The sequence below is a fragment of the Acomys russatus genome, chromosome 28, assembly GCF_903995435.1.
Source record: "Acomys russatus chromosome 28, mAcoRus1.1, whole genome shotgun sequence".
In the NCBI taxonomy this organism is placed as follows: domain Eukaryota; kingdom Metazoa; phylum Chordata; class Mammalia; order Rodentia; family Muridae; genus Acomys; species Acomys russatus.
This window is the reverse complement of record NC_067164.1, coordinates 25,999,413-26,022,487: the sequence shown is the minus strand read 5'-3', so window position 1 is coordinate 26,022,487 and position 23,075 is coordinate 25,999,413. Positions and strand designations below refer to the sequence as shown.

At 43.0% G+C, this 23,075-nt stretch overlaps 1 protein-coding gene across 1 annotated transcript; it reads left to right on the top strand.

Annotated features, from left to right (window-relative positions):
* Positions 1–8,239: 8,239 nt before the first annotated feature.
* LOC127211039 (zinc finger protein 709-like) lies at positions 8,240–22,737 on the top strand. The gene is made up of 4 exons (XM_051170865.1): positions 8,240–8,393; positions 19,112–19,238; positions 19,421–19,478; positions 20,546–22,737. Exons 1-4 carry the CDS (start codon positions 8,391–8,393, stop codon positions 22,203–22,205), a joined length of 1,848 nt encoding a protein of 615 aa, XP_051026822.1. The 5' UTR covers positions 8,240–8,390; the 3' UTR covers positions 22,206–22,737.
* Positions 22,738–23,075: the final 338 nt, after the last annotated feature.

Here is a 23,075-nt window from a genome sequence, read left to right as displayed (position 1 = left end):
TGCCTGGTTCTGACCATTTTGTGTGTACTTCTATTCTTTTTTATGAACAAAAAAACCACATTTTAAAGTGTGTATGTGTGTGTAAGACCATGTGTTGTATGTTTGGGTGTGTGTGCATGTCCATCTTCATACTGAGGCCAGGGTAATAATAACAATCGGTGACCTGGTTTGTCACTCTTGCCTTATACCCTTGAGAAAGTGTCTTTCACCGAACCATGAGCTCAACCGGCAGCCAGCAAGGCCAGGTGTCCACCTCTCTCCACTCCTCATAGTTCTGGGTGAGTGGACGTGATTGAAGCCATGGTTGAAGGCATTCCCAGGTTGACATGAATGCTAGGGATTCAAACTAAGGTCTTCACGCTTGCAAAGAGCTTTTACCCTCTGGGTTATCTTCTAACTCCTTTAGAGCATATTTCAATGATGTTTATGTTTTGTGTATATTTATTATTCTCTCTTTAGTGTTTAGTTTCTAAAGTTACTTTCTATTCCTTTTTAAAATTAAAAAAAGACGTTTATTTCATGTGTGTTGGTGTTTTGCCTGCATGTATGTCTGTGCGAGGGTGTTGGATCTCTCTGAAAGTGGAATTATAGGCAATTGTGAGCTGCCCATGTGCATGCTGGGTATTGAATCCAAGTCTTCTGGAAGAACAGCCAGTGGTCTTCTTATCTATTTATTTTTTTCCGAGACTGGGGTTCTCTGTGTAAGAGTCCTGGCTGTCCCAGACTCACTTTTGTAGACCAAGCTGGCCTGGAACTCACAGCAATCAGCCTGCCTCAGCCTCCAGAGGCTCAGCTAGTGGTCTTAACTGCTGAGAAATCTCTCCTTATTTTAAACTTTCAGGTGTTCAATTTTCTCTAAGCTAGTTTAAAATCTACAAGACACAAAAGTGTTAATATTGTGTTTAAAAAAAAAAAAGTAACTGCCGAGGATACACTGGCACATCATTATCTATTCCAAGTGGCAGTTGGTATTGGATGCATAAGGAAATATCAAAGAGAAATACTTGCATTTTTTTTGGTATTTGTGTTAAGTTTGTATTAAGTGTGTCTTCAAGAAAGCTAGGCCTGGAGGATGGAGAACTAGCTTCATGATTAGGAGTACAGCTCTTACGGAGTGCTCTTACGGAGTGCTCTTACGGAGTGCTCTTACGGAGTGCCTGAGTTCAGTGCCCAGCACCTACATTCTGTAGCTCACACTGCAGTTCCAGAGAACCTGCCACCAATTTTCAGTGCCCACTGTGGGCACTGAATAAATATGCACATACACAGATGCACAGCCACATGCACATAATTTAAAATAATTAGATTATTTTTATATTATTAAATTAATTGAAATATAATTAAAACATGATTAAAAATAAAAATCTGAAAAGAAAGCAATATCGAGTAGAGCAGCGTGGAAGGAGACAGTTCCTCATCTATCACTCTATAAACCACAGTCAATTTCCTTATTGGCCTTTAGGTGCCCTAGAGGCAAAGGGGGTCCCTGCACATTGCTATAGTACAAGAACAGCCACACAAACCACTCAAGACTCCAGTCTCAGACAGATATGGGTGGTTTATCGAGGGGACTTGCACCCCCGAAACAAGCTGATTGCAATCAGGCCACAGAAAGGAGCGGGAGCCTCGCTGTGACATTGACCTGTTTTCCAAAGTCAGTCTATATGGGCAAAACCTGCCGTTAGCTCATGTAGGGCGGCAGATGGTGGAGCAGGGCGGTCAGCTCTGACTCAGGTTATTTTGCTAACAAACAAGCAGTTCTAATTGACCCTTCCGTTGTTTGATTGACCCTAAGTGAGATAAGTGAGGCAGTGCTTAGGGTTCATCTAAAGTGTAACCAAGTGTGTGGGTAACAAGAGTGCAGCCAGAGGGTAACCAAGTGTGAATTATGACAACATTGAATCATCTAGTGTAAGTTCACTTGACCCTCTGGTGGAAAATGTTAGTGTCATCTGTGAATAACTACTTCTAGAAAGTAGAGTTAAACTTCTAGAAAGTAAAGTTAAAAAGTTAAAAATTTTTGAACTTAATTTCACCTTTGAATACAAAAAATGGCTGCAGCTATGTCAAAGAGCAGGCCTCAACACACATGACCCTAGCACCAACGGTTTTGGTGGAGCCAGCTTGTGTCTCTTGGAAAGAATGGGCCCAAGGTGTTAGGCAGGGCCTTGCCATTTTGTAAAGAACCTCAATGTTGCTTGAACTAAAACAATTTCTGTAACGACAGCTGTCTGATTTCCAGTACTAAAGCAATTCATTTTCCCAGATTATTGCTGTTCCTGCTCCAATGACCACAGACAATGGCCAGCCAGGGTTAGATCCATCACCTAACATTCCTTAACTGACTACTCACTGCCTACCTCTTGCCATGGGCAACTGCAGGCCTGAAAAGGAGACTTTTAACATCCTTCCCCACTATTCCTTGCCTGCCCTATAACTACCTCAGTGTTCACAGACTGAAGAGCTCTGATTTTTACAGAGATTCCTTTTGCAAGCATTTCTACAAATAAAGACCTTTCTTGTTTGAAGTCACCCATCCCCTTGTCCTTCCTACTCAGTAAGCATTCAAAAGGGGGTACAGAGCCCCATCCTAGCTTTCCGTGACATCTGCTAGAGTTGGCTTTCTGGTTTGGACAAGCCCCGGGTCAGTAATGTGTCTCTTTTCACTTCCATAGTTACTGAGTGGAGCACAAACTAGATACATAAACTTGCCTCCTATTATACATGTGTTTTTTTGCAGGGGATAAATACACAATATACTCAGAAGATAATTGCCCACTCTCAGGACTAGCTTTTTTTTTTTTTTTTTTTTTAAAGCTATTTTTAGCCATTCAGCCTTCTGTGATTTGCTGCTCAGGCTTTAAATATTTTCAGAAGTGAATGCACCCCATTTTTCCTATTACTAACACCTTCCTTTAGGATCTCCATCTCAATGCAAGTCTTCCCATGTTTGATATTGAGTGACCAGGATAGTCCCCTTTGTATGTCTTGCTCTTCTCGCAAGCTTCACTCCTTCTGCTTGCTTTAGCATTTTAGGAAAAGTTTGTTCAAGTGAGTCATCTATTTCCTACCTCGTAATATGTCACAGCAGGGGCTTCAGCCCAAGACCTGACTGGATCAAGCTCTCTGTTAATTCTCTTCCGCACACAGTCCTATTTGGCCAAGTGAACTGGCCAACAAATACCACCTGTGATGGCTGTTCTTGATTGCCAATGACTATATTTGAAAATAATGAAAATCCAAAAATGGAGAGCACACTTGTGAGGGATTTTTGCTTAATTTACAGAAGGAAGCTCCACTTCTTTTTGTTTGTTTGTTTGTTTGGTTGGTTTGGTTTGGTTTTTTGAGACAGGGTTTCTCTGTGTTATCTTGGCTGTCCTGGACTCACTTTGTAGACCAGGCTGGCCTCGAACTCACAGAGATCCACCTGCCCTCTGCCTCCTAAGTGCTGGGATTAAAGGCGTGTGCCACCATGCCCAGCTGGAAGCTCCACTTGTAATTCAGATTTTTGATTGTAGAAAGACATGACTTAATCCAGATCTTTTGATCTGGGAAAACCCACCTCTAATCTGGAACATGCCTTCTGCTGGAAGTCCATATAAGGACCTGGAAGAAGGGATGTTCTGCTCTTTGCCTCCTTGCCTTCACCTTGCCAGCACGTCCATTCCTTCACCGGTATTGGAGCCCACTTCTTCAGGATTCCATCATATACTGAAGACTGGCTGAAACATCTAGCAACTACTAGATTGTTAGACTTTCTGTTCACAGCCAGCCATGGTTGGATTAGCTGGACTACAGCCTTTAAGTCATTCTAATAAACCCCCCTTTTATATACTTCTAGAGTCTAGACTAATACAGAATTTGGTACCAGAAGTGTTTCTAGAGCACTAGAAGTTTAAGGATGAATTTAACTGTCTGGAATAGGCTTTTCGATTTAATGACATGCACAGTTACACCTTCCAGTTACTGAAGCCTTTGCTGGGTGCTTGGAGAAGACTAAAAGCCCATAGAGTGAACTATTTTACAAACTTAAAGAGATAAATGCATCGATTATCCTAATTCACCAGTTGTGGATGCCAGTGGGTTTGTTGACTCTGTATATGAAACTTTTGACAGTTTTAGGAAAATGATGATGCTGGTTGGTTGCTCTTAGCATCTCTGGATAAATTGGCGAAGGATAGGAATGAATTTAGTGATAAAACTGACAGGCTCCAGATGTGCATAAGCAGTCTAAAGGTTTCTAAGTCTTCCCTGGAAGAGAATCTCTCTCCAGCAGCCACAGAGCCCAAAGTTGCAAAAAAAAAAAAAAAAAAAAAATTAAACGAAAGCCCTTGTTATGAGGTAGCCTGAATTACTGCAAAAATTCAAGTCCCATCCTTAAAGGGTTCCCTTGGTTAAAGTAAGTGCATTAATTAATAAAGAAGAGGAGCCTGTAACGTGGGGTGGTGATGTGTGAGAAGACCACAGTGAAGCTGAGGACTTTGAACCCTCAGATTCTCAAGGGGGTTCTCTCACTTAAAGAAGTAGTATCCTCAGGCCCACCCCTTAAAGTAGTGCCTTTTTCACCTTTGACCGAGGAAATTAATTCTTACTAGTCTTCTAAGCCAGTAGCAACTTTCGCAGAAGAAAATGCCAGGCAAGACAATGCTGACGTCCCTCAAGGCCCACAATAGTTGTCTCTAGACCTATAACCAGACTCAAGGCAAAGTAGGCTTTTAGAGGGGAGGTAGAAAGTGTTGTCCACGAGGAAGTGCACTACAGTACTAAAGAAATTAATGAGTTTGCTAACTCATTTAAACAGAAACCTGGGGAATATGTGTGGGAATGGATTTTAAGGGTGCGAGATAATAGCAGAAGTAACATAAAACTGAATCAGGCTGAGTTTATTGATATCGACCCACTGAGTGGAAATTCTGGGTTTAATATCAAAGTTCACATAGTTCAAAACTGTGGGTTGGCAGTTGGTCTGATGTATTTCGATGCTAATTATTGCTTGCTGTCTCTGCGCCACCTGTACTTTGCCTAAGATCCTAACCAGTTTGACCAATAAAAGGCCATCACACCTGGGCGTGACAAATGGGATAGGTGTGGCTAAGGTTCCAGGGATAGGGGAGACAGAGAGGATCTTGGGAAGAAGAGAGACCGGAGAAGGGAGAAGAAGAAGGTTGTACCATCATGGGTTAGGGGGAGGAGAAGCACATGGCTGGCATGGATGGAGACTTGGCCCAGATGATGATAATTAACAAGTATCTGGGATTATGGATGGGAGGCAGCTTGATAGAAATTATTAGAAGCAGATGGCATGGGATTGGGGCAGAGATCCCATACCTGCTCCACTATCGGAAGTAGTTTAGGAGATTAATATCTGCTCTGTCCCAGGTTAACTAAGGCTATTTTAAAATATAACAGGTGTCTGTGTCTTGATTGATTGCTAGCAGGCTAGAAAATCCTGTCGTAATAATAATTATATTAGGCCATACTAGCACACTCACCACAACAAATGTGTCAAAAGTCTGTTTGAAAGTTGACTGAAACATTTGTCAAAAGATGGCCTATTCAAAAGGAGAAATAGGGACTCAAAAGCAGCAGCTCATCCCTGGAAGGATTTCAGAAATTAGAGCCACCATCAAGGGCACGGAAGATGCAGGAGTGATGGTTCCCACCACATCTCCCCCAAACTGCTATCTGGCCAGTGCAGAAGACAGATGGAGAAAGACAACTCTATCAAGTTGTGACTCCGATTGTAGCTATAATACCAGATGGAGTATCCTTATCAGCGAGGATTAACACGTCTTCTGGCACACGGTATGCAGCTATTGATTTAGCAGCGCCTTTTTCTCAGGACCTGTCCATAAAGTAAGGATGATGTGAATCAATTTGTTTTCAGTTGGCAAGGCTGGCAGTGCACCTTTACAGTTCTGCCTCAAGGCTACACCAACTCTCTTGCCCTGTGTCATAAGTTAGTTAGAAAGGATCTTGATTCTGTCTCCCACAAAATTTCACATTGATGCACTCACTATATTGGTGGCAACATGCTGGTTAGACCACATAAGCAGGAGATAGACCACTTTGGATTTACTGGTAACACATATGGACATCAGAGGATGGGAAATAAATCCAACCAAAACTCAAGGGCATTCTACCTCAGTGAAATCCTTATGAGTCCAGTGCTGTGGGGCAGGCAGAGATTTCCTTCAGGCCAAAGGCTATCAATCTGTTGAATGAAAATCACAGTGCCACAGGATTTACCCTTTCTCTGTTAATGTTCTTAACTTGTGTTTATATTCTGTTGGAATTTGTACATAAGGCATTTGCGGCTTCTGTGCGTGTGCGTGCGTACGTGTGTGCATGTGTGTGTAGGTCATTATTATGGGATTAGTATTTTTTGGTGGGACCGTGTTTCCTTGATTTTCATGTTTACTATTTTTGTATTAAATCTTCTTTATTTTGGGTTAAATCATTGTGGTTTTTTTGTTTTTGTTTTGTTTTTAGTTTTTAAATCAGATTGATTTTTTTTTTTTCAAATGAAACTGTTTGTAATTTTCAGCTTGTAGCAGGGTTGAAGTGTTGGTTATTCTGCTCCATAATGTTTGGGCCACCAGGTTAAATGGGAAAGTGTCTGTAAAAATAATCACCATTCATGGCCAGGCTTACTAGCCATGAAAATACATTAAAATAAAAGAATATATATATAAAACACAAAACCAAATTTCAATGTTAATCATTTTAGAAAAATGTAAGATTATGGCTTCTTTTTGTACAAATGTATCGGATACATTAGGTATGAGTAGAAAGGGAAAGAAAAATAAAGATGATGACTATTCCCATGTTGATGACAAGCAGTAATCAAGGAAAAAGTATATACAAAGGGATAGTAGGAACATAAGAAGGTTTTGTTTGTTTGTTTTTGTTTTGTTTTGTTTTTTAACAGAGGGATAAGTAAAGAAATGCAGCCTAAAGCAGTGCCAGCCGTTAGGAGGCTGAGACCAGAATCCCTGAAAACCTGGCCAGTCTGTGTTCTTTGGGCAAGACTCTGAAAAGGAAATAAGAAAAGAATAGAGAAAGCGAGTAGAGGAAAGACGCGAAAAGAGAAGGCAGAAGACATAGCTGTCAGTGGATAGTAAATACTTTTTTTTTTTTTTTAAATAAATGTGAAGGACAGAGAGCTGGATGGGGGTCTAAAGCATAATTGTGGGGGGCTTAGAGAGCTGTCTTCTGGTTCAGTGTGCATGTTTGTTTGGTAAAGTACCCAAATTCTGTACCAGCACCCATGTTCCGTAGATCCAGAGCCCTCTTCTGGCCCCCATGGGCACGTATACACAAGTGGCATGCACACAGATGTGCAAACATATTTTTAAAAATAATAAATTCTCAAAATCTATAGATGCCATCTAGTCAGCTTGCTAGCTGCAGTCTCAAGTCTTTCAGCACTCCTAGCTACATCCCGCTAGCTAGCAAATACCGCTGTGGGCAAGCTCGCCGGACCTTTTTCCAAATCTGCACAACTCTCACCTGCCTCACTCCAGTAATCTCTTACCTGCTCGTTGTGCCTTCGCCACCCAGAGCAGCCTTTCAAATCCAATCTTCTCTCTTCTAGCCTTCCTTTCTCACTTCCACCGTTTCTTTGTGAACTTAGTTTTACCTCTCCAGTCGGGCTAGTGGTCCTGAGAGCAGGAATGACTGCCCTGGAAGTTATCTATGGAGTTTTCCCGGTTTCTGTGGTCAGTGTCCAGGACCTGCCCAACCCTTGCACTTCCTGAAGTGTGTCTCTCCATTCCAACAATGTTTTGCTATAGAAATGACTATGTGAGAGGTAGGGTGGGTTCAAGAGAGACTTTCAAAAGAGTAAACATTATGGGTAAATCCCCTGCTACAGAGACCTGGGTGACAACCATCGACCGCAAAAGGAGGGGGAACATTAGAACTGTGCAAATAGAATTTACCTGGCATCTTTGCCTCGTTAAAGAATAGACGTCTATCAATGTTTAATTCTAGGTATAGAGTATTCACCCCTTTTATATGTAAAGCCAGGCGCAGAGTTTGGGACTCTCACGGCCAGATTAGACCCCAAGTAGGGCATTTGCTCGGATTTGAGATTTGGCGCCACAGTCCAAACGAGAGGATAGTTCTTCTGTCACTTAAGCATTAGGAGGCGTGCACGTGATTCACTGGCCAATAAGGACAGTAGCTTGGCTGCATAACCGTCCAATGGGGCTTTCAGATATTGGGAGAGGGCGGGTACAGTACCGAGGATGCCACTTCCCGTCCAGCCATTTTAGGCGTTTGTGTCTTCTGGGGAGAGAGACCCGCAGGTTGTTTCCCCAGCGTCTGTGTACCATCCACTGATTACAAGAGCCGCTGGACGACAGTGGGACACCCGGTGACTGGAAATGGTGCGTGCGGCCGGGCGTCACGGGTGTAGGGAGGAGGAGGCAGCGGGAAGCGGAGGCGACAGTGGGGACGAGGCCTCCCCGGGCAGCCGAGCCTGCGTCTCCTCGGGCTCCGCTGGGCCGCGCTTGCCCGGGTCCCGCTGGGTGGAGCTGGGCCAGCCGAGAGAGCCGCCGCCGTCCTGTGCCTCGCCGAGCGTTCAGTGCCGCGGCCATGGCCTCCCGAGGCATCCGGGCGCCCGCAGCGTCGGGTCTCCGCAGCCTGGGCGGTGGCGGTGGCGTCGTCGTCGTGGTGTGTGTGACTCTGGACCCTGGGATCCGTGTGTGCCTCTGTGTTTGTGGGTGAGGGGGCAGAGAATCCGCAGGGTGTGGTGACCTTGGGCCCTGAGCGTGTTGCCATGAACAGGGGGACAGATTTGTGTGTTTTCAGTGGCAGAACTTATCGAATAATTAATGACTTCACAAATTGTGTCTGTTTCGTTGTTAACAATTAGTTTGAGTATGCCCGGTTTTGCTAGCCAGCCATTGGGCAAGCACGGGTGCTTACATAACGATATAATTACTAACACTAACTGGCTATGGCGTGTGAACATTTCATATGAAAGCATACAAATGTGCAGGTCACAGAATGGCTAAGGACCAAAGTGGTTGAGTTTAAGAGTCTGCTGAATCTCGAGGCATTGAGGTGCAAAGAAAAAAAAAATCTCCAGGGGACCAAAAATGATGCCCTTAGCAGCATAGGCGCAGAGACGTCAAATGGACATGCAGCGGAAATGTGGTAAGGCAATTTGAAGTTGGCTGACTGGCCTGCTTGGGAGGAACCGCAGTGGACCTGGAGCCCAAGGGCTGACTCAGGAGTTCTTCCCTGTTGGTAAGTTGCCTGCCAGACTTTGGTCTTGGGATGCTCCTTTATAGTTCAAGGTGAGGGAGTACGTGTGATGCTGCGGGTTGTGTGGTGATTCTGATGATATATGGTGCATTTTTGGGGGGCCATTATTGATAGTGTCAGGTTGTCCCTCCTAGTGTTCTGGCAGGTAGCATTTGCCCTACCTCTGTAAACAAGCTGTGCAACTCTTCTTCTTCCATTTTTTTTTTTTTTTTTTTCTCTAATACTTCAACTTGGAGTAACTCTGGTCAAGGTTGTTATCTGATAAAATGGAGTCGTTCTAGGCTTGACGCTGGGGAAAGAAGATATTCCCTACAGAATAGACTATCCCTGAGCAGTCTGCCCTGTCTCCCTTGCCCTGTCCCTCTTCCTCAGTGGCACCTGCTTTTCCCGTGAGTCTCAGAGACTCAAGGGAAGCTGCCTCTAAATTCCATGACCTGTGCCCAGAAGTCAGTGGAGCTTACTGACCGTGAGCCCCGAATTTCTACCTTCTGACTGATAGTCCCAAACTCACTGGAGAGCAGCATCCACGTACAAGAGTGGCTGGAATAGGGCTCTGTCATAATTGCTACCTGCCCTTAGATGTTTCTAGACATTGCCTTTAAAGTTTTGTTTATGTATTATTATCGAGAAATGCATCCTTCTTTACATGGCTCCCCAGGATGGAACTCCTGGCCCCAGGCTCCTGCAGCAAGTGCCTTGACCTGCTGAGCCACTTTCTTTTTCATTCGCTACACATTATTGGAAAAGGCAGAGTCCTGATAGAGGTAGTAGGCCTTACCGCATGTGGGTGCCGTATTACATTAGGAGAAAACCCTAAGGGTTAGGTTACCTTGAACAGGGCTTTTCTAACTGTTAGCGGGGACAGGAGTAAGCAAGTATCTACAGAAGTTAACAGAAGGCCCTAGAGTATGCAGTGGCCGTATAAGGTGGCCCACTAGAGCTCTCAGGAGTTCTCCTTACACAAGCTGGGCAGCTTTGCCTGGGCCATTTACCAGCTTCTGGCATCCACCTGGAGTATACATTTGTTCGTCACTTAGGGCCAGGGTAGAAGGCTGCTGCCAATGACTGTCAAGCAGGCCCGCCCACCTGACTACTCATCTTGCCAATGTGAGTGGCTGCTGAAAGATTGTAGTGTGAGGCTCCAGCTGCTGCTCAGGAAGTACCATGTAGCAGCCTCCCCTCATAGATACTGACACCACCTTACTCTGCATTGCTAGCTAACAAACTTCCAGGTGCCAGGACTTTTCACCTAGCCGAGTGAGTTTACATCAGAGTGGGTTCTAGAGGCCACACACCCTGCTCCCCAGTCTCTTTCCTGCCCACAGGCTCCCCTGCCTCCTGCTTGGTGATCTGAGAGCGTGCAGCCTGGCTCCTGCTTTGAAACCAGTTCCATTCCCAAAAAGCTGTTAAGAGCGCCTCTTCCAGGCAGGCTCACATTCCTGCCTTGAGAGCTAAGGCTGAGCTGCTGCCTCTCCCATCTGTCTGCTTCACAGCCTCATTTGGAGACATTCCCAGTAAGAACCTTTGGCCCCCTTACAGAAAGAGATCTGACATAAAGATCCACTAAAAAACAGACCAGACACTTACCAACCTGGCTGGACTGTTTCTGTGTGCATCTTCAGTTGTGTCTTACTCTTTTCTCTTTTCTATTATTACTGTTTGTTTGTTTGTTTAAATAGAAGTATGTGCCAGATCCCAAAACCCAGATCTGGTATTATCAGAGCCTTTCATTTGTTCTCCCTGACATAGCCAGATTGATTTATAGAACTGTTGTTCTTTGACTCTCATTACTGTGTCTATAATTGGCATATTGGGACTGCTGGCCAAACTTAATCTGTCATGATTGCCAGAATCAGGATGTTGAGTTTTAAATTTTTTAGTTAACATTATTAACTAGGAACTATTTGGACTGATTTGACTGGCTTAATTTTTGTGAGCGCTTACTCATCTTCTGAGGCAATTTGTTGTCATCCATACGATATGAAGCTAGAAGCATGTATAGACAGTTTATACTCATAACCGTGTACACATTTATATAGAACGTGTTTATAGCATTAAATTCTATTTATCATTTGTCAGTCAGCTAAAATGTTCATGTAGTTATTGCTCTGTGTGTGTGTGTGTGTCTATTAAACATGTCTAGATGCTCAAGAACGCCAGAAGCAGTGTCAGATTCTCTGGAGCTAAAGTTCCAGGTGGCTGTGAGCTGCCTGACTTGGGTGCTGGAAAGCAGACAAGAGTCTTCTGGAAGAGCATGAAGGACTTTTAACAGCTCAGCCAACTCTTAAGCTGCAGTGTATTTTTTTTCCCTATCATTAAATGGTCCTCCCAAAAGCCGTACTTTTATAAATACGACATTAAATATACAAAACATAGAAAATTTAAGTCCTTCAGATGTGTATTTGTTTTTTCTCTGAAAATGTCTCACCTTGTATCCGGTGCATTTGGATGAAATCCATCCCTTAATCCCACGCCCCCAGTTTCCTCACAGGCCTACCCTGCTGTACGTGCCCCCCAGCTTCGTGTTCTTTTTATTTAACCCACTGAGTATCATTGTGTTTCCGGTGCGTTCATGGGTGTGGGGTCACCAGCAGCCTAGCAGGAACAGCATCTCCTAAGACAGCTGCCTCTCCCTCCTCCAGCAGCCACCCACTGTCCGCAGCGCCTCTGTCGGGAGTCCTGCTCTGTTGGCTGCTTCACCATCTCTTCTGAAATGTGGACTGGTTTGATCTTGTGCTGCTCTTGTACAGGCAACCACAGCTGCTCTGAGTTCATGGGTGCAGCAGGCCTGTCATGTCCGGAAAACACGATTTCCAACAGTTCTCTCTGAGCCCTGCCTGGCTCCTCCAGGGTTTCCTCCCCCTCTTCTGTAGGGAGCCTTGAGCCTGTGGGTGACAGGATATAATCTAGATGTCTCATTCAGAGCTGAGCTCTCTGCAGTCACTTCTCTCTGCTTTTTGATCAATTGTGGGTCTCGGTATTAATGTCAAGAAGAGACAGACCTTTTTGCTGAGGGTTGAAAGTGGCAGGACTCTATTTGGTGTAACTAAGTATTTAGAGGGCAGTTTGATACTTTGTCCATGTAACGGAAAAATAACACTAAGTCCTCCTCTTAAGGCCTAGGACCCAGGCAGCGGTGGGGTCTTGGTCCAGTAAACAGTACCAGCTATGGGGCCCATCTTGTGGATCAGGCTGTGAATTCAATCAGAAAGTAGTTGGTTATTACCATTACATTAATGCCACACTTGTGCCAGTGGCTGTGTCTTGCTGGAGAGGTCACAGCTGTGTAAGACCTCCCCCAACAACCCACACAGCCAGCACCTTTGGTGTTGTGAGAGCTGACTGACAGAGATGAAGATGCCAATGTGAGTTCCAACTTGATTTCTTGTAGTCTTGTGACTCGTCTGAGGTGCCTTCAGCAATAGGGTCGAACTATCAAGTTCTGGTGGGTGACCAGGAACAGTGGTTATAGCCCGTACTGTAAAACTTAAATCTTGAAGACACAGAGTCTCCCCTGATCTCTAAGCAGGCAGTCAGGTAGTAACACATTGGTTTTTAAAATGAAATTTTTGTTTCTCTGGTCCTGCACTGCAGAATTTGTTTGTATCATGGAGGAGAGAACACACTTATGCAGGTGATGGTGTGCTTTTGAAGGATTATACACTAAATTTATCTGAAAGATGGAAGATATGCTAGTTTACTTTTTACTAAGACATGGTCCCTTTTGCCGTCACATAGAGCATAAGCTAGCTCTCTGCTGCAGGTTACTGTGGCTGCATCCTCTGAAAAGGCAATTAAAGTTGAACCTATTACACATGTTGGGTCAAACCAATATAAAGGCAAGTTGGAAGTATAACAAGAGACATTTTTTTAAGCTTGTCTATTAGCACAGAGATTATGGGAAAAAGAAATGTTCAGGTAATAAGACAGGCATAGCCTTCTCAAGGGGTGCTCCGTTAATTGCCTTTACAGTGGGTATATATGAGATCTTGATAGCTTTCAGGTTATATTTCAAGTTATAGTTCTAAGTATTTTTTTCTTGTTGCTTTAAATTTATTTCTTAAAAAAAGATTTATTTATTTATTTATTTATTTTAGATATATGAATGCTCTGCTCTCATGCATACCTGAAGAGGAAATCAGAACCCATTATAGATGCTTTTGAGCCACCATGTGGCTCCACCAACTTTTTTTTTTTAATGGTTTATGTATGGGTGCTTTTCTGGCATATATGTGTGAGTACCACATGTGTGCAGTATCCACAGTCTAGAAAAGGGAATTGGATCCTCTAGAACTGGAGTTACAGAGGTAGGGCTGCTGGGAATCAAACCCAGATCCTCTGGAAGAGCCGCCAGTGTTCTTAACTGCTGCCCCACCCCCACCCCCATTTTTTAAAACATTGCTCAAAGAGTATAGTTTACAACAATGTTAAAAATACAAAGAATTTTCTTTTGTAAACAAAATTATAAAGTAGATTTATGAGGGGGCTTGTTTGAATTGGCAGTAAGGCATTATTGTTTTGACTCTATTTAGGCTACTTTATTCTCTTTGATAAGATGTCTTAAAGAAAACATATATCCCTGTAAGCAGTTTGCCCTTGCCATTGATGACCCATAAACAAGAATGGCAAACCAGACCTGGGACCCATGGCCTCATTTCTCCCTCATGGGTTCTCTCCCAGGTCTTTTCCCACTTCCCTTTCCTTTTTTTTAAATATTGGAGCAATCCAATAAAACATTCACAATTTAAAATCCTTTCTCATTAAAAGCCTTACAATTCTATTATACTTTTTACTAAAAATATATCCTTAGGGCCTGTGAGTTGACTTGGTGTGTCAAAGTATTTGTCCTCAAGCTTGAGCATCTTAATTAGATCCCTGAGACCTAAAGGTAGAAGGAGAGACTAACTCCTAAAGGCTGTCCTTTAAACTCTGGAGCTCTCTCCTACCCCTCTCTGCCTCTCTTTACCTTGCCAGAATTATATATATATACATAAATTGAAGGGGCTGGAGAGATGGCTCAGTGGTTAAGAGCACTGACTGCCCTTCCAGAGGTCCTGAGTTCAATTCCCAGCAACCACATGGTGGCTCACAACAATCTGTAATGGGATCTGATTTCCTCTTCAGGTATGCATGAGAACAGAGCATTGATATACATAAAATAAATAAATAAATCTTTTGAAAAAAAAATAAAAATACAATGACATTTTTATCTGTTTTAATATATGTTCAATATTTATATCCATTTCTCTCCCCCCTACTGGGTTCTTTTTATTGGTTTTTTCTTCAGTATCATAAGACATTGGGACAAAACAAATTAACTGACTTATTTTTAAACGAGAGTTAAATATCAGTTTATACTTATGATAGAGTGGAACAAACGAAAGGTTCTCTTTATGTATCATTAAAGGATAAGACTTTGTCTACCACTGAGCTTAGACAGACTGTCACTTGAGGCTTTTGTTGGTTTTTCATTTACCTTTCCCCCTCTGAGTGTGTGCTGTGACATGTATATGAAACTCAGAAAACAATTTCATTTCTCTTCTTCCACCATGTGGGTTCTGGGGGTCAAACTCAGGTTGTCAAGACATGTAAAAGGCCCCTTTACCCACTGACCCACCACTTTGCGGGCCTACTATGTTGGGTTTTTTTTGGGGGGGGGGTTGTTGTTTGTTGTGTGTTTGTGATGTGTCCCAAAGATTTTTTTTCTCCCTCGAGACAGGGTTTCTCTGTATAGCCCTGACTGTCCTGGACTCACTTTGTAGACCAGGCTGGCCTCAAACTCACAGCAATCTGCCTGCTCTGTCTCCCAAGTGCTGGGATTAAAGGCATGCGCCACCACCGCCTGCCTGCCTCCAAAAGTCTTATTTCAGGCTTCTTTGTGACATAAATAGCCCAGAGTAGCCATGAATGTTACATTCTACTGCCTCAGTTTACCAAATGCTGGGCAATTTTTGTCCATTATTTTAGGCTGTTGTGACTTTTATGACTGAATGTTTGATTATTGTCTATGGAATAGAGGAAGATATACTGCATGTTCCCAAGTTTGTGTCAGTTTATCTTTGCCTTAAGTGATTTGTCTGTGATAGCTATCTGTGCTCAGCAGTCAGCTCTTCTGTCTTCGATCGCTGAGCAAAGACTGATTGCTGCATGAGTGTGTTTGTCTATGTCTGTGTTGGTACCTTAGTGCTGTGATTAGTGTAGCTTTAGTCTTTTGTTGATGTTAGGCAAGCTTTTATTTTATTTAAATAAGAAATAACTGCCTTTATTTCAGCTACTTTGGTAAAATAGATATGAAAACTATATTCATTAGTTAGTTCTCCTATAGCTTTCATTAAATAAGAATTTAACAAGGTAAGGTACACACGGTTTGCTCTGGCTCACATGTTAGAGTACAGTCTACCATGAGGGGAGGTCAAGGCAAAAACACAGGAAGGAGCTGCTCATATCACCCAGCCAGGAAACAACACTGACTTCCTTTTATGAGGTCCACAACCCTCTACCTAGGAATGATCCTGCTCACAGTCACCATGAATGTGCCTACACAACTAATGCAATCCACACACTCTCACAGGGACATTCTCCGCGGCTAACCTCAGTCTAGATAACCCCTCATAGGTGCACATGGAAGCATGTCTCTTGGATGATTCTAGAGTCTGTCAAGGTGATAAGTAATATTAATCATCACAGTTCCAGGCTTTGTCATATTGACATCCAGACTTAATCATCACTTTTAAGCCATAACCTTCCACTCCACATCTCCATAGGCTGACAACCATCTTATAGGGTAATATGCATGTATCCCAACGCCAGAAACTCCCCATCATCATTAGCTTGTTTAAATAATTTGAAATTCCAAAGTGTTTTAATTGAACTCCTATAAAATGAAAACCAAGTTGCATACTTCCAATATATACATTATTTATTTATATTTTTGTGCATTGGTATTTTGGCTGCCTGTATATCTGTGTGAGGGTGTTGCATCTCCCTGGAACTGGCCTTACTGACAGTTGTGAGCTGCCATGTGGGTGCTGAGAATTGAACCTGGGTCCTCTGGAAGAGCAGCCAGTGTTTTTATTTATTTTTTAACTGCTGATCCATCTTTCCAGCCCCACATACTTTCAATATACAGTGGCCAAGAGCAAACATTCCTATTGTAAAATGGAATTAGGGGATAGCAAGTTATGATTGGACTAAAGCAAGATGCTAGTGAGGCAAACACCAGATCCAAAGGATAGTAGCCTCGCAGCTCCAACTCTGCCACCTGCAGCACATAAAGTCTGTCTCTTCTCAGTGCCTGTAGCTGTCATTGGCAGACGTGTCAAGGTCTTGGCATCTCTAGTATCCTGTGGTCTCCAGTGTCACTTAGGCTTCACCTTCAGGGCTACCCACAGTGACTTCTGAGGGCCACTTTGCAGGAACTCTGGCTCTCTCGGTGCCGTGCCTCAGCTGTTCTGTATGACCTTGCTGTCCTACATCCTTCATTTCCTTCAAAACTGGTACCGTGTGGATGACATGCCACCTCAGGCTGGAACCTCTGATTTTGCCCTCAGGGCCACCTTTCTTAACTGTTCTACTGTGCCCCAGCAAGTTTTCCTCCAGTGACACTTGATTTTTTTTTTTTTTTTTAATCAATTACAGCTGTTCTCAGCATTGTGGTTTTTCAAGCTTTCACAAACATGGCCCAGTAAGCCTTGCTTTTAGCACTCAAGGACTTTTCTAACCCAAATACCAAAATTTTCCATGTTCCTCCCACAAACAGTGCCTAAGGTTGTTTAATCACATAAACAGCCCCAGTGCAGGGTACCAAATGTTCTGTCTTGATCTCTTTCCTGGGTGCTGTGATAAAATTCCCTGGTGAAAGTAACTGGAGAAAGAATTCATTCTGAGTTTCATGGCAGGGAAGTCAGGGTGGCAAGAGTTTGGATCTAGTGCCTAGATTATTCACAAACAGGAAGCAAACAGTAGTAAGTGAATACTGCTCCTTAGCTCCCTTTCTTCATTTTATACAGATTAAGGTCCCCTGCTCAGGTTTGTCCCGTATCAAGTAATGTAATCTAGACGATTACATTACAGGTGTGCCTGAGGCTGGTGTCCTAGGTGATCATAAGTCCTGTAAAGTGACAGTTAACATTAACCATCACACTTCTTCGAAGTTTGTTATAGAATTTACAGAATTTTGTACATGTCTGTGACAGGTGACATGATGGTTAGTTAGCGCTGTTTCAAGAACATGTGTCATCCTTGTTCTCCAATAGAAATGGTAATGTTCATTTATTGCTACAATGAATTGCCCATGATCAGTCCTGTATAAAATTTGTGTCTAGTGGCTGTCGCAAAATTCCTTTTAAAAATATTATGGGTTTTCTAGATTTATTTTGTTACTTATTTGTGTGTGTGTGTGTGTGTGTCTGTCTGTTTGTTTGTTCGTGCACTCTTAAATGTTCACACATGCAAGATGCCAGAAGAGGGCATCAGATCCTCTGGAACTGGAGTCCCAGACCGGTGTGAGTCATGAGTCATGAGTCATGTGATGTGGCTAGAGGTTCTATTGTAAAATACTATAACCAAAAGCAACCTGGGGAGGAAGGGATATATTTCAGATTACAGTTCCACATCATAGTCCCTCCCTGGGGGAAGTTAGAGCAGGGACTCAAATAGGACAGGGACTTGGAAGGAGGAGTTGATGCCGAAGCAGAGGAGTACTGCTTACTGTCTTGCTCCCTGAGGCTCGCTCAGCCTGTTTTCTTATAGCATCCAGGACCAACTACCCAGGAGTCGCACCATCCACATCAGTAAGTCAAGAAAATATATCGCAGGTCTGTCCATGGGCCAGTCTGATGGAAGCATCTCCCTTCCTTCCTTCCTTCCTTCCTTCCTTCCTTCCTTCCTTCCTTTCTGAGACAAGGTCTCACTATATAGCCCTGGCTATCCTGGAACTCACTGTGTAGACCAGGCTAGCCTCAGAAGCAGGGATCCACCTACCTCTGCCCACCCCCATCCCCAAGTCCTGGGATTAAGGGTATGCATCACTGTGCCTGGCACTGGGGCATTTTTTCAGTTGAGCTTATAGTTCTTCTAAAATGACTCTAGCTGGCCTCAGGTTGATATGAGGCAGCTGGCATACTGGTCCTCACAAGAGCAGCAAGTGTTCCTTATCACTGAGCCATCTCTCTAGCTCCCCTGAGAAGTCTTGAGGGAGGATAGGCTATTCTGGCTTATAGTTTAAGGATGCAGACCACCGTAACTGAAGGCATTGCAGGAGGAGCTTCAGGTACCTGGTCACATTGGGTCTCTTGATCATGATAAATGTTGGTTCTCGAGTCCCTCTGTTCTCTAACTGTGTTGGCTTCTAACCTGTGTCTGATGAGCACTTAAAAGCATTATAAGAATTCTGAGCATAAATAGATATTATACAGTTAGTATATTGGGAACTGTTGGGAGAGCTCCTCCCTTCTTTACATTTGGGGTAGGAGAGGAATCAGTCTGAATAGCAGTTGCAGATTCCAGGAGAAGTAGAATTGTTTTCTTCTACATTTGTAAGAATATGCAGTCCTGTAACAGCTGGTGTTGACTGTACTTGGTGCATTAAATAACTAGAATTAATTGTAAATGTTGCAGTGAACCAATGTGCAAGGAGAGGCTAGCATAATACACTGGGCAAGGATGGTCCTGTCCTGTTGTTGCTTTAATAGATAGCTCAATCTCCTGTCAGAATTACTGTGTGAGAGAGTCACGTCAGAACATTGTATCTTAGCAACTTCTTATGAGTTAAGATTAGATCTCCAGTACTATGAGGCTCACAGTTGCTTGTATAAATAAATATGGGTTCTTTTAGGAGTCAGTAGCCTTTGAGGATGTGGCTGTGAACTTCTCCCTGGAGGAGTGGGCTATGTTGAATCCATCCCAGAAGAACCTCTACAAAGATGTGATGCAGGAGACCTTGAGGAACCTGGCCTCTGTAGGTAAGTATGTGACCATTCCAATGAATTAGTCAAACACACAAAAAAAGTGTTTGATATGACAAAGAGACATTTGAATGAGTGCGTGAGATGGCTCACTTCATACTGCAAATTTTGCTAGAATCTATTAGTATACTTACTGTGATATCAAAATTTATAATGATGTTATTTGGTTTGTATCTTAGGAAACAGTTTGGAGCACCATATCATTGAGAATATATACCGAAGTTCCTGGAAGCTAAGGTAATATGGACCTCAAGAGTCAGCCATGGGCCCCAAGAGTTGTGTGGCTGTGTATATTACAGAGTAGTAAAAGACACAGGCGCACCCAGTTTCAAACTCCACTATTCTTAGGAAATCTTCAAAACTGGAAACATGTTAAACATCAACATTCTAAAAATAATACAAGAGTTTCAGTCCTGGAAATATATCGAGTATCATTATGCTTAAAGTGATTTTTATCATACTTGGTATGATAAAACTTTGCACCATACAGTATTATTAAAATTTAAATATTGATTTATTCACAAACCTTATATATAAAATGTGATATAAAAATCAGTTATCTTTTTAGGTTTGGATTAAATATCAGATTTCCTTGTGGACTTGGAAGTAGTTCAAAATGTAACATGATTTTTGTTGTTTGTATGGTGCATCAAAACTCTACAGTGCCGAGCATTGAAATGTGTTTTTACTGTTTTACAAATCCACCTCTGTCTGTCTGTCTGTCTGTCTGTCTGTCTATTAGTTTAGCTCTATGAGGAGTACAGGATCACATGGGTTCTGGGTCCAATGGCCTTTATAGCAAGCTTTCCTCAGAATTCAGCATGAATTCCACTGTTTTGTAGAGCTAAGACAACTCTTTTTGCTTTATGTACACGAGCATATACCTCTTGCCTAAGTAGAATTTGATTTCATCCTAGGCAAAAAATAAACTCCTTCAATTTTAAGAAGAGCCTTGTGCCTTTTTTGGTTTTGGAGACCTCGCTTATTGAAGCCAGCAAGAATGGCCTTGCACCACAGCCTTTCAGGCATAACTTGTCTTTCAGATGCCCTGTTCTTAGCAGGCCTCCGCAGGTGTCAGGATGGCACACGTATATTGAAGCGTGTGTGTTAATGTTATATAAGACATGCTTGTTAGACATGTAGGTAATAGAACGTAAACATCTGTGGGTCTGTCTGTTACAGTTGTCCTCAGTTGCTGAGGATTCAGGCAAATGAATTTTAAAAAATTCTGACAGCATAGAACCAACATTTCTGCTGGTAAGCAGTTAATAAAATATTAGTGATGTACATTTGCTTTCTTACAGCGGACAAGTGGCGGAGGGACTCTATGACTGTAAAGAAGATCATCAGTGTGCAGAAATCTTCGACTTCACTACACAGAGTATTGTAAACCAGAACTCCTCACCACGAGTGCATATATGTGAGAACAGTGGGTGTGCACAAGTAGTCATTGGCCATTTATCTCTAAGCGTGCTCCTTAAGCCTGACACAGAGCTTGAGTCATATGAAGATCAAGAATATGGAAAGGAGTTGCACACTATGGACTTTGGGGCCACCTCCAGTTCTGTCCCACCGCTTGAGAACTATGAAAGTACTTACACTCTAGAGAGACTGTATAAAAATGAGAATTGTGATGAAGACTATAGATTTGGTCAAACTCTTGAAAAGACTTTGCCTGAAGACAAGCCCTTTAAGTGTAAGCAGTGTGGGAAAGCTTTCAGTTCTTCCCGGTACTTCCGGAGGCACGAGCGACGTCATCGTGCCAAGAAATGCTATATATGTAAGCAGTGTGGGAAAGCGTTCGCTTTTCCTACCTACCTGCAAACACATGAAAGGATTCACACAGGGGAGAAGCCCTATGTGTGCGTGCAGTGTGGGAAAACCTTTGCTCATTCTCGTTCCCTTAAAACACACAAAAGAACTCACAGCGTTAGGGACCTTTTTGTGTGCAATTACTGTGGGAAAACGCTACGTCATTATAGTTCTCTTCAGATTCACACAAGAATCCACACTGGGGAGAAGCCTTATGTGTGTAAACCATGCGGCAAAGCCTTCATTACTTACCGTTCCTTTCGAATCCATGAAAGAATTCACACTGGAGAAACCCCTTATGAATGTAAACAGTGTGGAAGCACCTTCATGCGTTGGATTCAGTTACGAAAACATGAAATAATCCACAGTGGTGTGAAACCCTATGCTTGTAAGCTGTGTGGGAAAAGCTTTACTTGCTCTGGTTCCCTGAGAACACATGAGCGAATTCACACCGGGGAGAGACCTTATGTGTGTGACCAGTGTGGGTATAGCTTTACTCGGTTGAATTCGCTTTTAAGACATAAAATAACGCACACTGGTGAGAAGCCTTACGTGTGTAATCATTGTGGGAAAACTTTCCCTCGCTCTGCTTCCCTTCAGAGACATGTAAAAATTCACACCGAGGAGAAACCCTATGTATGCAAGCAGTGCGGGGTCGCCTTCGCCACTTCTACCGACCTTTTAGAACACGAGCAAACTCACATTGACGAAAAGCCTTACATCTGTGAGGAGTGCGGGACCGCCTTCGTGCTGTGGAGCCAGTTTCAGAAGCATAAAGCGCTTCACAGTGTCCCCGTTTCCTATGTTTGTAAGCAGTGCGGGAAAAGCTTTACTTCCTCCAGGTCACTGAAGACACACGAAAGAATCCACACTGGGGAGAAGCCCTACGAGTGTAAGCAGTGCGGGAAGACCTTCCTTTGGTCTTACTCCCTTCAAAGACACGAAAAAACCCACACTGACGGCAAGCCCCATGTGTGTAAACAGTGCGGCCTGGCTTTCCCTTGCTATAGTCATCTTCAGGTGCATGAGAGAGTTCACATTGATGATGAACCTTTTAATTGTAAGTACTGTGGGAAGCCCTTCTTCACTCTGAACCATTTACATAGGCATGAATTACTTCACGTGACTAACCTGGATCCCAGGGAGTTTTAGTAGTGTGGGAAAAAATTGAGGGAGGGGTCCTTGGTGGCTGTCATAGAAATAAGCAAAGTCGCACTGGAGAAAAACTGGATTTCTGCTAGCAACGTGGAAAAAACTTTTGATTTGTTCATTGGGGTAAATATGAAATGTCACAGCGGAGAGAAACTTTTTTTTTTTAATTCAATGTACAACAGTTTTTGAGCTTAAAGTTCCTGGAAGTACATGAAAGAGAAGCAGGCCTGTGACTGCAAGCAATATGGTGAAGCCTTCTGCAGCCCCAGATCCTGGAGAAGACATGAGATATCTCATGCTGTGGAGAAACGTTTTGTGTATGTGAGGTGGTGTAAAGAAGCCTCCATTTCTTCCCCATTTCCTCTGACTACGTGGAAGGAGTCCCTGGGGATAGATAAACTAAGTATAGGCAATCTTAGCTAGTCTTCAGTTATTGCATCCTCTCACAGACATGAAAGAACCTACTGTAGAGCAACCTTAAAAACAGGATTTGTGAACTCTTCGTCACAGCACAAGACTGCCCTGTGAGTGGAAAACCCGTGTGAACACCACGTGCTTCAATGAACAGATAAGGAAAGAACTTGATACGGCGGGCTGATTTGCTTGAAAGAGAGGTTCAAGGATTCACTCGGCACACCTGGAAACAGACAGCAGATGAAAACCTTTGCTGTTGGAAAACATTGGAAAATCTAGAGCAGTAGCAAATAGAGGAAAAGTCCTTTGAATTTTTCATGTGTAATCCGATAAGTGTCAGTATTATGAAGGACTGGACATAAATCATTTTTTTTTTTTTTTTTTTTGTAGCATGCTCCAGGAAATGCACACAACACTCTGAAGAGAATGTTATCAGTACAGTATTTTGTATTTATT